General features: G+C 36.8%; 1 protein-coding gene and 1 long non-coding RNA gene across 3 annotated transcripts; both read left to right on the forward strand.

Annotated features, from left to right (window-relative positions):
* Positions 1-646: 646 nt before the first annotated feature.
* On the forward strand, positions 647-14,760 carry pgap2 (post-GPI attachment to proteins 2). Its single transcript, XM_007254153.4, has 5 exons — positions 647-1,269; positions 7,045-7,294; positions 8,383-8,489; positions 10,647-10,755; positions 13,362-14,760. The coding sequence occupies exons 1-5, from the start codon at positions 1,102-1,104 to the stop codon at positions 13,490-13,492; spliced, it is 765 nt and encodes a 254-aa protein (XP_007254215.3). The 5' UTR covers positions 647-1,101; the 3' UTR covers positions 13,493-14,760.
* Positions 1,465-5,066, forward strand: LOC125782421 (uncharacterized). 2 transcript variants are annotated; one of them, XR_007425096.1, is made up of 5 exons: positions 1,465-2,913; positions 3,385-3,451; positions 3,929-4,067; positions 4,178-4,288; positions 4,419-5,066. It is a non-coding gene; the product is annotated as an uncharacterized LOC125782421 (long non-coding RNA). The 2 variants fall into 2 exon arrangements; XR_007425095.1 differs by having other exon boundaries at positions 1,466-2,913; positions 3,948-4,067.
* Positions 14,761-16,583: the final 1,823 nt, after the last annotated feature.

Raw genomic sequence — 16,583 nt, forward strand, 5'->3', positions numbered from 1 at the left:
TACTTTTTTGTATAATTCAGTTGTTATTGGTTATGATATCCGAACTGCTTTATGAATTATCACATATTTTAAGATTTAAGAACATTAGAGTCAGTTATAATTCCAGTCATCCTAGTCATAGACTTTGTATTCTTTCAGTGGAAAAACTCTATTACAAAAATGCATATGCACGTTAATGTTTAAATTTTAGAGCCCGTAACAGAATTCCTATTTTCATTCTGATTAATGCTAAATGCATAGGCATTTCTATCATTGTCCTTCCCTGCTGTTGGGTTGTTTTCCTAGCCCTAGCTTGCCCTGATCGCTTTCTGAAAAAGATTAATAATTTGTCTGTTTTGAATTATTTGGGTGTTAGTTTGTATAAAATTAACAGTGCATTTAATTGGAAAATATCATCCCACTGATGTAAAAAGAATATACATTTTTGTCGGTGTGCTATATGGACCTAAAATAATATCACTATATTTCACTCCTATTTTTTCCCCATTGGCTTAGGTTTTGAGCGATATTAAAAAAAAATTAATAATAATTAATAATAATTCGAGAATATTGACTTTTGTAAGCAAACAGTTTAAAGTTTAAACATTTAAAGTGATGCCCACACATATGTATGTAAAAGAACGGACTTTTAGTATGAAGTTGTGTTTTTAAAATAAAAGTCCTTACAAAACACTAACCGGACGCTGTATTGTGAACGTCCTCGTCAGCTTCTACTAGCAATAGTTTTTTAGCTGTTTCTGCTAGTAATTGTTATATAATTTGTATTGAAATAAATAGTTACCACTCTGTGTTAGCTATTAATACCACAGACGCTGTTTAGTAGTGTCTTATTGACCGAAATAGGCGGCGACAGAGGTAGCTAACGCTAGCGAGCTAGGCTAACTAGAGGTAGAGTCTCGAGCTTACCGGTGCTAGGCTCATTAAATAGTGCTAATTTAATTCCGGAGTTAATTTCTCCCCTCAGAGCTTCGCTGTGCGCTATAAACGGCTTGGTTCTGGGTTATGGGCTGTAGAATTCAGGCTGCCGCCGTTTCCCCGCTGTTGTCAGTGTGTGAGGGAGGAGTTGGCAGTAATATGTAGTCGGTGAGAGCGGCTGTCAGGATGCTACAGGTGCCCTACGGAGCTGTGGACCGGGATAAACCGCTGATCCGCCTGCCGTTCACCCTGTTCGCTGTTTTAACTGTCTGCCTGCCTCTGCTCGGACTCATCACCTGCATCACGGTTTCACTGCTGTATCACTACAATGAAGCCACATATACCCACTGCCAGGTGAGTATTATAGCTAGCTAACTTACTAATTAAACGTTAACTAACTAATTTTCTTTATTTTTTAAATGTTTTGTTTGCACATAACACTGTTTGATGTCCATCAGAATATACTATGAACCAGCCAATGAACAAGTTTATAAAGCAATGAAACAGTAGCAGGGCCCCATCCACTGCAAAAACACTGGAAAAACGAGGAGCCGCTCGCTGCAGCCTGTAGGAAGGCGGAGTTGGACATCCAACCCCGCCCACATCCAACTCCGCCCATGTCCAACTCCGCCTTACGTCTAAAGCAACACCCACCTTACGTCCGTCACGAACGCCTACATTTACTCCAGGTAAACAGGAATTATAGCCGAGAAAGCAGCTAAAGCATCTATCTGATTTATATCTCCGGTTATGGCGGTAAGTACAAATATTGAGTTATTTTTTAAGTTAACAGAGCTATTTTTATAATGTCCTCTTGTTTTTCTATATTATATTTTATGAATAAACAGTGAGTCGTTGATACGAACCCTTACTGTGAAGGTTCTACATCGGCGCGTGTACCATGTGGTTTGTTTGCTTCTAGCTAGTCATATTGCCGTTTTTTTTTTTTGATGGATTCTAATGCAGAATTGCACCCAGTCTTGTCTAATTCAAACTTTAGTTATCTTACCTTCTGTTTTATGGGCTAAAATGCTACCAATTAATGGTATCACAGATAAACTCTCATAGCTAGTAGTGAGCTAGGCATCAGTTTTGTTTTTAAGGCATAGCTAGGGGTTATAGTCAGCTAACCTAAAAAACTGTTTAAACTGTCTATACAAGAAGTTAATTGGCCAACAAGATAGCAAGATAATCTAGCTAACTAAAATTGGTTCAAAGTCTTAGTCATACAAATAAATATTTGAAATGCTTAATCCTCCTATTTAATTTGTCAGGAATAGCAATGGTATTCCCGGGTTAATTTGACCTGGTTCATTTTTAATTATCCAAAATATTTCTGAAACCAAAATAATCCTAACCAGAAGAGTAAATATTTAATAACTAACTCCATTGCTGATTGTTCTATCAACATTTAGTACAATAGTGTACAATAGAGGTAATAGTTCAATTAGGATAATTCACTTGTTTTTCCATTTTAAAAAATCTTACTTTTTTTTTGTTTTACTACTTTGTTACTTTAAATGACCAACACAATATTTTTACATATAAATGAAACATAACATTACAATTTCGTTTTAGTTTTAGTTTTTGCAGGGGGTTGTTGCAAATATGAAATTAACCATTTTCATGTTATATGTTAATTATACAAATAAAGGCAAGCTGAAGACGTTTCATACAGAAAAAATACTTTTACTATCTTACTAAATGGGTCAATTTGACCCGTAACGTAACAGGAGGGTTAAGTCGATGCACATTTATTACCTTTGTACTGAATGTAGTTACAATTAATGTGCACCGATATAGTAATTGTAAGCTCATGTTGTGTTTTGTTGCTTTCTGTTTTACAGCATCCAACACATGTTCAGGCCACTCCTGACCCTTCACGGTTTGGCCAGTGTGGTGTTTTCAAATGCCCCTGCTTCAGTTTTGACACTGACCAGCGATTTAATAACAGCCTACATCTACAAAACCATATCAAACAAGCAGTCGAGAATAACGGTATGGGGAAGTATTTCTTTAAACAGAGAGAGAGATATTGATTTTATTGGCTATAACAAATAAACATGTAAATGTAATATCTTGAATCAACAAATGCACTTACATCTTACACTCAATTGATGGGCATAATGAGTTGAAGAATATTAATATTTATAGGCTTAATTGCATGTTGTGTGCATTTTGGTCTTACAGTTTCCTTCATCTCTAAACTGCACACCTACAGCACACTTTTATTGTGTCTATTGCAGCCATACAATACTATGCAAAGACCAGTTCAGACATCATGTATCTCTGTGCAGCAGTGCAACCAAGACCACTATAGCAGAAGTGTTTAATCCACAGACTGTTGCTACTTCTGATGCACGTCCAGCTCCCCCTCTGCCAGCTACTCCTGATACACCTTCTCCCAGTTCTGGTCTTGCTTCCTCTGTGCATGGTATTAATTATATTAATTATTATATTTTCTCTCAGGAAAGTTCAGCGTGTTGAACGTGTGACTGATGAAGGAGATAGAATGAGCAACGTCTCCTTTGAACAGGTGTGAGGGTGTGGATGTGTGTTTTTTATTTCGGGTTAATTTAACTGGGCCATTTAAAATGTTTTACTGTTGTGGTTTGTTTTCAAAAGTCTGAATTGGGCTGAAAAGATAAGTTGACATTATTTGAAATCTCGACTTGACCTAGTGTTGACTAGTCATTTCAAGGGCATTTGAAGCCCATAAGCTATTGGAGTGCTATCATTTTAAAGGGATAGAAAAGCAGAGAGCTGTTTTGTTACGTTAAGGCAGAGATTAGTCAACAGAATGACGCTGACTACAGTCTTCAGGCAAAAATGCTAGCCATTCCTACAGTAATCAGAGATTGGGGATATGATTGAAATAATAAGTGCCAACTCAGATTAATAGAATACCAAAATAGTAATTGGTTGCAGCCTTAGAATGTTATCTGGTCATTTTTTTCAATTACTATAATTTTCATGAATCAAAATCTACATGCTTCTATAATGTTTTTCACAGATGCCCCTTATTCTCATAGATACAGTTCTGGAAGAGGGTGACAAACTTTTTTAAAGCTGTCACTGGTTTGTCGTCTCTTCCGGGACATTGTTTGGACAACAATCATTCCGGGCCCGGGCACATTTCGAGTGGCTTGACAGTAAGCATGATATTTCAGTACAGTTAAGATGTTTGTTTTCCCTTAGAAAAGGAATTACACTCACTGATTTTAAAATCATTTTAAAATTCTTGATTTTTTTAAACCTACAGGTGTAGTGCCATGAAAACATCACAGTGCTGCATGTAAAGACGAGTTTCGCAGGATGTACGAACTGCAGTGCTGCCAGAACTGTCAAGAAACTTATAAAGACTGCATACTGGGTATGTTTGTTCTAAATAAATTTTGATAATTTTTTCCTGAGGTCAGAAATTGGTACGTCAATATATTTAAGGTATTGGGGCTTGAGAGATTGTTACTTTGTGAAAGTGTGTGCTTTTACTTATATTACAGGCTACGTTGGGCATGGGAGACGAGGGGAGCTTGTGGCATTTTACAGCGAAAACGAGCACCCTGGATTCTGCAGCCAGCTTCATGAGTGGCAGGGTGTGTGAGTGGCAGGGTGTGTGAGTGGCAGGGTGTGTGAGTGGCTGGGTGTGTGAGTGGCTGGGTGTGTGAGTGGCAGGGTGTGTGAGTGGCAGGGTGTGTGAGTGGCTGGGTGTGTGAGTGGCTGGGTGTGTGAGTGGCTGGGTGTGTGAGTGGCTGGGTGTGTGAGTGGCTGGGTGTGTGAGTGGCTGGGTGTGTGAGTGGCTGGGTGTGTGAGTGGCTGGGTGTGTGAGTGGCTGGGTGTGTGAGTGGCAGGGTGTGTGAGTGGCAGGGTGTGTGAGTGGCAGGGTGTGTGAGTGGCAGGGTGTGTGAGTGGCTGGGTGTTGCATTTTTAAATAAAGACTTCTGTATTTGTTTGACCAAAGCATGTAACCAAACATTTTAAAGGCTAGTGTGCCAATAAATGCCAATAAAGATATTGTATTAGCTTGGACAAAGTGTTTGTAAATGGAGTTAATTTCCCTGGGAACTACTGTCAGCCATACAAAATTGGGAGAGGAGAAGCAGGAAAGGGATATTATTATTATTATTATTATTATTATTATTATTATTATTATTATTATTATTATTATTGACAAAATAGCTATGTATACATATGATATTTTAATTTCTGAAACCACAGCATTTGATATATTGTACTCTATCGTTATACACTATCCAGCATACCATTATTACCACCTGCTTGTTTCTGCTTCTATTATTCTTTTTTTTAGCTCCAATTAGCATCTAGGACACTTTAGTTGCATAATGGTTTACTGGTGTATAATATACAATAGGTATAAAACACTGTTCACTCTATTAGACACTTCTACCAACAGCTGCTTTACATTGTGACTGAAAAGTCAGAGACAGAATCTTTAAATCTGTTGCTGCACAGTTTGTTGCTCATCTGCAAATTCTTCATCAGTGCCCATGGGATGCTGCCTACTTGATGCTGAATACAGGACGCTGCCCACATGATGCTGGTTGATGGAGCATTTCCTGTCCAGTAGTGACAATGAGGTGTTTAAATTCTCCAGAGGCACTACTTTGTCGGATCCACTCATACCAACACAGCTCTTAACACCACTATGTCAGTGTCACTGTAGTGTTGTGAATAACCAACAAGCCACATAATAGCTGCTCTGTGGTGGTCCTAAATTGTATGCTATACAGTGCAGCTGTGTCATTCTCATCTGTAATATTTTCAGCACCCTGTTGACAGTGAAGATGCAGAATTACTTCTAATATCATTATTATATATTAGCTATGACTATGACACAAATAGCCTTCCCCCTGCTGAGTGGTGATAAGAAGCACTCTGTCTATCTGTAATATGAAGTATAGAGCATTACAGTACAGAGAACAGGTGTGATCTAACAATCAAACACTTTAATAATCAAATGCACCCTTTGACCAGCCTCTACCAGTGCAAAGCCATGATTGATAATGTGCTCTTTATTTCATATGGAACATAACCAAAAACTGTATATCGTAAGTTTTAACTTTATATAATAAGTAAATAATGATTCCTATGATAGCTAATCAATAATTCTGGAAATATTTACCAGTCTAAAATAAATTTATAAAATCTACACACTCTGGCAACTAGTTTAACAAATTTAAATGTAAGGATTAATGCAGTGAAATAATGGCTTACTCTGCTGGTGAGTGGGACAGATTAATGTATAATGTATTGTGATATACAGGACAGAGGCAATTGATCTTTTGGAAACAGCAAACCGTTGTATGCAATTATTTGCTTATTGTATAAAATAAAGGAGAAATGGCACACGTGATGAAAAAGAAGAGCAAGAGTTCCCTCTGTTACACAGAATGAGTTACCAGCCTCATAAACCACAAGTTAGCAGCATGCCATATAAGAAAAACAATAAAATCATACACTTTTAAGTTCACATGATTCCTTATGTATTACTTTATTTACAATGTTAAACCAAAAATGAATGAGAAAGTGTTTCCAAACTTTTGGCTGGTACTGTATATATAGCCTATTTTTTGCGATATCTGTGCATTACACTACAGCATGTGTTGTGCTGTAGCCAGGCTACGTGGTGGAACTACTCACAAGATATGCGTAAATTTAGCGCAACATCGGCGTTATATGCGTATTTCACGTGGCACACAGTGCTTCTTGAACAAAAAAGTAGGGGGGTTGGCGTACAAGAGCACATGTGGGCGGGGTTGGATGTGGGCGGAGTTGGATGTCCAACTCCGCCTTCCTACAGGCTGCAGCGAGACGTACTTGGGAAAAACAGTAACAGTACTAGAGGGAGCAATTGAGGCAAAGTAACAGTTAATTTTTTTATACAGATTTTATGTGAATTCTTTTTTTAATCGTGTTCTTTTACTGTTTAGGTTTATGGTTTGTAAAAAAAAAAATATTAAATATAAAATATTACACACAGGCTTACAATGCAGTGGGAAAAAAACTATTAAATATTTTGGATAAATACAATTGGATTTATTTGCTATATAGATTTTATAGCAGATTATTAGTCGTTTTGTGCATTACAGTGTGCTCACTGTTCCTCAGGTTTACAACTACCTCCCATCCATCAGTGCAGCCATCAGCCTCACGCCGGAGCGCTACATCTGGCGATTCTGCATCGGCCTGCACTCTGCCCCTCGCTTTCTGTTGGCAGCTGCCTACTTTAACTTCTACCGAGGACGCTTCTCCAGGCAGCTCAAAGACCAGCTGCTGAGTGTCTTCACTTTCCTCTGCGCTCTGAGTGAAAATGTGGGACTGCTGCTGCTTACCTATGTCTGCTCTACTGAAACTTACAGTAAGTGTTGCAGAATGTTTTGTTGCTGTTTTGGGAACAATACCATTTTCACATGTAATTTTCACTTATGTTTGTTGCCTAGTATGGGTTGTATAATGAGCTAAATTTGGGCTCATTATACAATCCCATTGGGCTTAATTTTGACCTACATTTTAATTTTAGGAGCTACATATATGGATTGTTTTAATGCATTTAAAAGTTATTTTAAAATTGTTAAAAAATGAGAAATGTTTTATTTTAAGAGAAGGATTGGCCCTACAATATATTATAAAACTAAGGTTCGTGCAAGGATTATCAGTAATGATGCATAGTAAGTAAATGACATTTGCATTTGATTTTTTTTTTTACAAAAGGTTTTTGTACAAAAACAATCCATTTAAAGCCTCTAAATGGCTCTAAATTATGCATTTTGGTGGCTTCAGCAGAGTTTAAAAGAAATTTTCTTGGAAAACAATGGTGAAATTTACTGTTAAATATATGCACACACAGGAACAGTGTATTTTAAACAGTTCACATTATCCATTTGAGTTGTATTATATTTCTTGCATGATTATTTATTATCCTCCATACACTCTTTATAAACGCAGCGTTAATAAATAGCGTTTTTTTGCACGTGGTGACAAAATTATGGTGTTCGTCCAACCATTTATCGTGGGCTTGGGAATAATGTTCCATTTAAATTAAAATTTTATCTACTTCAGTTTATCATAACAAATGCCATGTATCTCAATTCAATTTTATTTATATAGCGCTTTTTACAACAAAGGTTGTCACAAAGCAGCTTTACAGGAAAAACAGGTCCATGCCTCTTATAAGCAGCACCACAGATATTTTTATGGTGACACAGTGGCAGAGAAAAACTCCCTTTAAAAGGAAGAAACCTTGGAAGGAACCAGGCACAAACTATAGAGCTATGGCTAATATAGAAACAATCATGAATTTAATGTTCATGATATCAGGTATATTTTGCTCAGTGCACTTTATAATTGTCTCGTATTCTACAGTTCACAGATATAACAGATAATCCTTGCATCATATAATATAAAGACAGACTGATTTTCTGAGTTGCTGTTTTGCTTGGTCTACAGGTTTACATAAGAATGGCTTCATCGTGTTCATCGCGAGCTCTCTGCTCCACATGTTGTGCACCTGCAGACTGTGGCAGATGATTACGAAGTATTCTGTCAGTGCTGAGGTAAGGTCACTTTCTACAGCCTCTTTATCCTTGTGTGTCCATCAGAGGGCACTATTTTCACAGCCTACCCCTATACTGTAGTCTTTATCTATTGCAAGATCTGTGCAAATATGCCTTCCTCTCATCTGCTTCTAATCTACTGTGACAAGAATATCAGTAACACAGCTCAGTAAAGTACAACACACAAGCCTGTAGTATACCATCATACACAAGCATTTATTTAATATATTTTAATGGGGTTAACACTATTCCAAAAAGCATATTTTATCCTTCTGTATTCATCCCACAACCATAGTTGATGTGTGTTTAGGATAATTATCACATTGAAACACCCAACCATATACAGGATTTAACCAGGTATAATATGCTAAAATCTGGGCAGTGGTGTGGGTTGGGGGCCCAACAGTGGCAGCTTTTCTGATCCACATGTCAAGGATATCTAATATCTTATAATCTTAACATTAAAGCTGAAATAAATAATGGAAAATATTGCTCTCAGATATTAGTTGGGGAAATAATACGTCAGTGAGCTCCAACAAGTTCCTTATTTTATAAAGAATTTTGCTGGAAAAATATTGTTTGATTTTTTTTTTTTATTATTATTATTACCATGGTGCAGAATTGACATGAAAGTGTGGAATCTCACTGCTGGGGGACAATGCAAACCATTTTCAGATATTTTGGGAATGTACTAGGCTTCCTGGGTGTTTGAAGTCTGTCCATTAAGGGTAAATTAGGCCTTGTTTATCAATTAGGCCATATTTTATGATGACTATACCTTTTAACTTTAATTTTAGTCAGCTTGGGTCATTTCTCTTTGGATGTGTGCCAAAATAATAAGAACTTGACCTTGCTAGCTGAAAGTAGGAAAGTAATCACTAGAAAAGTGTTGTCTACTGAGTAGGGGTGGGTGATATGGCCCTAAAATTATATTACAGTTTTACACACATTATCACAAAACACAAATATATTTCCAATAATTTCAAGAACACAGTACTGCAACAAAAAAAAGTTTCAGAAATTCAGTAGCAACAAAAAAATCTGTTAACTTTTGTCTATTTTGAAAAAAGAAAAAAACAGGAGCTTTCCAAGACTGTAATGTAATAAAGCCAAAAAGGAGCTGAGAATTTAGTGCACACATAAAAATAAACTGCAAACAAAAAAGGAAAAATAGGAAAAATCACAGCATACAAAATCTTTCAAATATTACATTTGTTTAAAAAATTATTTACATTAGTCTGTTTTGGTCCAATTGGTTAACTTATAAAATATGCAAGCAATTGATCTTTTCGTATATCTTTTATGACTTCCCTTTTTGTTTTCCTCTTTTTTTAATAAAAGAATAAGCTAGAGTGAGATTGTAAATGGTTTTAGCTTAAACATGGAGTCCTAATTATAAGGGAAAGACAGATATATTGATGTCTTTGTTTATATGAAAATGTTCAGTATTTAGTATCGGACATGAATTGTATATTTGTGTTACAGAATTGGGATTCACTAATTATGTTGTACTAATGCTGTAGATTCTGATATTGTAATAAAATCTAAACTAAACTAAATCAGTCCTTTAAAAAAATCTTCATGTTCAGATCCCTTCCAAAACTGAAAGTAATGGAAATAGAACATGGTATAAAAATAAAAATGTATTAAAATGTATTAATTTTAGCTCTGTGTTCTGTGTTCACAAACACTGACAAGTGTGCCACACTTGATGCCATTAATTCATCTCAGCAGATTATCATGTAGGTACAAAAATATATGATCCAACAATAAAAACTTATTACTTAAAAACTAATTATACTCTGTTGTTTGCACCTAGTTGCATTATTTGCGAGCATCAGCGTGATGATGATGAGAGGTGTAACTATATCTGTGAACTGGGAGTGGATGTGTTTGAGACCGCAGTGGCTCTTTATTTTAAGGCTGTGAAAGTGCACTTGCAGCGCATGTAATGTTCAGTGTGGAAGGGAAGTGGTTTAGATAGACTGAGCTTTTACAGAACCTGTCACCAGCTGCTTGCACCACAGCAAGTTGCAGAGGAGAAGTGGTGAAACGTTCAACGATTTTCTGTGCCCTCCTTGTCTTTCTAAGGCTGGCTTTCCTCTTTCTCTAATGGCATCTCTCAATTTCCTTCTCTTTGTCCTGTCCCTGAAACAGGAGATGACGTCATGCCGCTATAAGATCCGCCTCTTCCTCTTCAACATCAGCCTGTGTTTACTGGCGGGCTACTTCTTCAGGCGCCACAATAAGTATTGTGAACCAGGAAGTGAGTTCAATGTCTTAGACCCCTGTTCTGGGTGTCATTCAGCAAATTCAGTATTGCCCTGTGCCTGTGTTAAAGCTGCTCTCTCTCTAAAGCTTCAATGCAAGTTCTTCCATAGATGTAAAAGACATTATTTTCATTGCAATATTGGACTTTTAATAATTGTTTAACAACTGTTTTTTTTGTCTGGGGCAGAATGAGAGTACTATATACACATCTCAGCCAGAACATTACATTTTTGGTTAAGCGTTCCTTAGGAAGTTGCACCATGACCAAAAAAAACGCTCTGGAAAAAATTAGGAGACCACTTCAGTTCCTGAATCAGTTTCTCTGATTTTGCTATATATAAGTTTATGTTTGAGTAAAATGAACATTGTTTTATTCTATAAACTACAGACAACATTTCTCCCAAATTCCAAATAAAAATACTTTCTCATAGAGCAAAATATGCAAGAAATGGCTGAAATCACAAAAATGCAGATCAATATTTGGTGTTTTTTTATGCTTTTTTATGCATCTTGGCATGTTCTCTTCCACCAGTCTTACACATTGCTTTTGGACAACTTTATGCAACTCCTGGTGCAAAAATTTTGATTGATGATGATGACTTGTGATCCATCTTCCTCTTGATTATATTCCAGAGCTTTTCAATTTGGTAAAATCTAAGAAACTCATAATTTTCAAGTGGTCTCTTATATTTTTTCCAGAGATGTATTACATATCCAACAACATTCAACTGCCAGATCTCTGGTTTGGTATTTAACCGCTCTTGTTTTGGCACTGACCCTGCATTTTTAAGTCTTTAAAGACTTATGTCCAAAATTTAGGAAGGCCATTCTAAAAGCCAATTGTTAGCCTGCTTTATACATTGCCCATCCACCTTTGATGTGTGTTTAAGCTCAGTATCCTGCTGAAACACCCAGGTGTGTCCAAGTTTCAACTGTGTATCTGTGATTTCAGGTTATGCTATAGAATACAGAGGTAGCCCTCTCGAGTGATCATAATCATACTCCAGCCCAGCCACTTTGCAATACAACACCTCCACTGGCAGCAAAATTCTCAAAGCTTCCACCACCATGCTTAACAGTTTGTACAGTGTTCTTGGGGCTGAATGCCTTCAGTTTGTGGCAGGCCTATGCCCTTTTTAGCTTGTTCCTGACCATCTGAGCTAATTTTCTCTTAGCTTTGCTCTTCTTATAGAGCTTAGCAAAGTGACAACACCACGCACAATTACTTGTACTTGTATACCGTTGTATAATTAAGTACAACAGGTGATTTTAGAATGAATTATCTTAAAATCTGCAGTTGTTTAGAAATGGCTCCAAGAGACATTTCTGACTTGTCCAAATATATAATCATCCTTCTCAATCAGCACACTCAGCGCATCATGGACTTCAGTCAATCTGCATTCAATCATGATAACTATCAGGAAGTTAAAATGCCCTGTTCATGGCAAGTTGAAGCATTTTGGAACTTTCAAGTGTCACTAAATTATAAACTTGGGTTTACTGTATGTGTATTTTTAAACCTCATTCTTAGCTAACAGAGAACATTATTAGAACATTAAGCAACATTTAACCTTCCAGGAAGCTTAGTCTGTAACGTTACAGAAATAATGTTACAGGAACATTCTGGAAACGAATGACAAAATAATGGTCATAACATTACTAGAACGTTTCTCACATATCATTCCCAGCAAGATAAATACTAACATTGAGGAAATGTTAAAGTTACCATTCCCAAAACTTAAAATTACAACATTGACACAAGTGACGTTGCAAAGACGTTACCACACCGGTTAAAAGCAATAATTAAAAACATTCTAAGAACATCCAGAAAAATTGACAGATTGAAAATGTTTGGTTGGGTTCTGACCTAGAAAAAGAACAGATCAAAGAAATCACCGAACCTATATACTGCCATGATATCAACAATAAGTATATTTAAAACCTAAAAGGCCCTTTAGTAAAGTAAGTAGGTCTGTATTAAACAATGACAAACATAGAAATTATTCAAATGTTCTTAGCTTGGTTAAATGTGTTTTGGGCTGGTTTAAAACATTTTTAGATGATTCTATATAACACCAAAAATAATTCCACTATTGATACAAAACACTTTTATAGAAGTACATAGAACTCTAGCTGTTAGTAAAGTAGCTCGAAATACATAACTCTTTTTCCTAAAATAATAAGCCCTTTTCTGATCCAAAGTGTTTGACTGGTTATGTTGTTATATTATTATTATTATTATTATTATTATTATTATTATTATTATTTATGTGTTTCTCATTTTTGGCTTGCTTTAGCTTGTATTTAGTTTTTAGCTTTGAGCTTTCTCAGGCCTTAAGCATATTCAGAAACTGCTGCAAATGGCAGGCAGGCTGGTTTCTGGTACTGTATCAAGTTTTCAGCAACAACATTAGAAGGTTACACCCCTGGCAGAAATAGTTTGCAGTGTTTCCTGTGGGTCACTTCTTCAGATCCAGGCCAGCAGAGTTTCAGCCTGCCCTACTGTGATCAGATTTTCGTGCTTTAGTTGTTCTTTGTTTTTTCTTAAATACTTTTAAAAGCTGGAGATTTTGATCACTGTCTTTTTCTTTCTGTTCATAGTTTACACACTCTTCGCTTTGTGTGAGTACCTGGTCGTGCTCTCCAACATGGCCTTCCATATGACTGCCTTCTGGGACTTTGGGAGTAAAGAGGTTATGGTGGCGACACCACCTGAGGGAAAGCGCATCTGACTGAAAAGGAAAAATTCTTTTCTTGGGTACCAAAGGAACTAAATACCTTGAAAGGCTATAAGACATTGTGATCAAGTGAATAGTGTGTGTGTATGTGTGCGTGTGTTTACAGAAGTGTAGCTGGTTGAGCATCTAAAATATTGTATATTATTGCTAAACATTAATAACTGTATCAGTGATGTACTGTATTTACAGTGGTATTTGTGATACTTCTGCACAGATTGTTAGTGTTTATATGCCTGAGGTGTTTATACATCTTAGGAAATACCAGATTGTCTAACTTATGTGCTCTGATCTCTCTTAACTGTAAAATTTGGTTCTCCATTTGCGCTCCATCTCAGTTCGTGACTGTGGTCTGGATTCATGCTGTGACAGTTCTTGTCATGATAAGGGTCTGGGTGTAATGAGTAGTGGGATCGATTTCTGGATCTTGGTGCCACAGAAACACATTCTCACTTTTATATCAAAAGCTCTGTTCTGTGTTCCCAGGATTTAATTTTTTTATTTTCAATTTTCATAATAGTTCTGCTAGAAAAGCCCTCTTTTCTGCTATAAAATAGTAAAATGATATCAAGTTTGGGGCCATATGGAGTGGAATACAAGTGTATGTTAAAAGAAACACATTTTAGATAGTAGAGAGATTTATAAACTTATGCCAAAATCAGTTTTTTAGTAATTGTGTGTAAACACAAGCTTGGTGCTGCTGCAATATTTTATTTTCAACTTTTTTTTCCCAGAACATAAGTAGAGATAGAAAGCCTCATATTTGTGAGCCCATCTCAGGTCTAATTTAACCATAAATTGCATCAAGACAGTGGATTGTATTTTCTTAATTTTATTTTAGTATCGTGCCAATAGTGAGATGTTTGCCAGGTCAACAATTATTAATAAACCTTAGCCTGACCTGACTATTAAGAATTATTATTTCACATAAAAAGACAATTCAATATGTTTTATTCCATTGTTATGTAATTAGTGGTTTTAGTGATTATACGTAAATAATTGGCAGTTTAATCAGGGTATCAATTATGCTGAGCACACTATAGATCTTACAGTTTAGTAGACGCAGATTACATGGCAAAATTGTGCACTTTGGTTAGTTCTTAACATTGTAAGACGTAAGATTTTGAAGGCGCTTTTGTACGCAGACTTTTCCATTAATATACAGTATCAAGATCAGTGTCACCATATTCACTGTGTAATTGTTGGTGGCCTTTGTGTACCGAACTTGATATGAATAAATTTCTATACTGCAAAATGTTTATTAATTTGAAGTTGCCAGTCTATTGATTTCAAATATGCCTTAATAAACTTTGTGTCATGCACTGTTACCGCAGGGGATGGTTTGGGAATGCCTGCACCTGTATAAATTGTGAGGTGTTGTCTTGTGAGTGAGGTTTAACAGACAGTGTGGATTATCAGCAGTCAAACTAGGCCTAATGGTGGATAATGCCATATGGATAGCACGTTCTATTTGTGAAGTTGTAAGGGCATTTAGCCTTCCACATCATTAATAACATCATAGATTGCAGTACTACCCACAGCAGTGGGGGATAATGATCATGACCAGTGGTGTCTGGATAGAATTGTCCCTGTAAAGAGATAAATGACTAGCAGATTTCACATCCCCATTCTGTATGCATGCATATGTGATTGGCCATCTCATTAAAACCACCTCTTTGTTGTCTGCTCCACTAAGCATATAGGAGCACTTTGGTGGCACAAGTTGGTGGTAGTTAGACCCAATCAAATTTTACCCCTTGGCCCTACCACTTGTCCCAATTCTTGTTAGGTTGGAAGGGAAGGGATAGGGCTTGTTAGCCATTTGTATGGAGATTTTTCAGATGCACACTTTAAACTGAGTAGTTTAAGAATCGCTGGTAATATGGCAGATCAAGCAACCAAAGAAACCCACAAATCTAAGTATTCTCCTTGTTAAAAGTGACGACAATTAGCACTGTATTACCATAGTTTATGAATTCTTCTTAACAAGCATATAAAGATCGCTAATAGTTTGTCCCAGTAGCTAGCTAGTTGTCCCAGTAGCTAGCTTGCTAGCTAGGTTTCCTGTTCCACCTTAAATGGGGCAAAAGACGACAAGGGCTGCAGCATTTAAGGCGGAACGGGAAAATAAAATAAATTAAAAGACAATCAAAGCTAATATCAGCTCCCCATCACAGAGGAATTAATGAATGGACAATTATAATTCATTTCTGCACCACCTCCCCGATTTCTGAAGACATACAATGCCCTAAAGTTACCTAGTTAACCAGCAGCTAGCTAGGTTATTGAACTTTAGCACTTCTGCTAGAAGGTATTGGGTGCTAGAAGGGTTGTCCCAATTCTCAGAGCAGAGGATTACACTCGAAAAGAAGGGGTAGGTGTAGGTGTTAGGGCCAAGAGGTGAAATAGACTTGAGCCTTACTACAATCTGTAATTTTAGAACTACAAAGTGCTCAGATTTGGTCAGTGGAGTTATAAAAATATGGCCAGTGAGTGTAGAAACAAGGGAGTGGTCATAATATTCTGCTTGGACTGTGTATACGTCCGTCCAGTCCTTTCTGATACGTGTTTAAATGCTGCCATATATCTGATTTCCATATTAGCATTGTACCTCTGAGTTGAGCAGTTCATTACATCTCGCTGCCGATCTCCAAACATAGTGTTGAGGAACACTGGCCCTCATTCACTCTGTGTTTACCTGCCGTCTGTTTATTACAGGGTTACAGCAAATAAGCTGAAGGCCTGGAGCTCTTCCAATGAGCAGGTAAACAAATGAATGAAGTTGCCTGGACAAAGCGGCCCTGTTATCACACCTGAAACAAATGGAAGTACCGAAACTCATTTCACTGTCAAATAAGTTCAGTCAGTCAGATCCCAAAAACCTGTGTGTGAGAGACGTGCTCAACACTATAAGGATATCGGGAGTGAAGATTTATGAAGTTCTAAGGGAAATAACTACATTCATGAAAACCTTGTACTGACAGAAATTCGAATACCCCCTTATGCAAAACAGTCAGAGACAGAATCCTAATCTCAGACCGGGACGTACAGTACACTATATATACACTATATATTTTTATAGCAAAGT

Source organism: Astyanax mexicanus, chromosome 17 (assembly GCF_023375975.1).
Source record: "Astyanax mexicanus isolate ESR-SI-001 chromosome 17, AstMex3_surface, whole genome shotgun sequence".
Taxonomy (NCBI): domain Eukaryota; kingdom Metazoa; phylum Chordata; class Actinopteri; order Characiformes; family Acestrorhamphidae; genus Astyanax; species Astyanax mexicanus.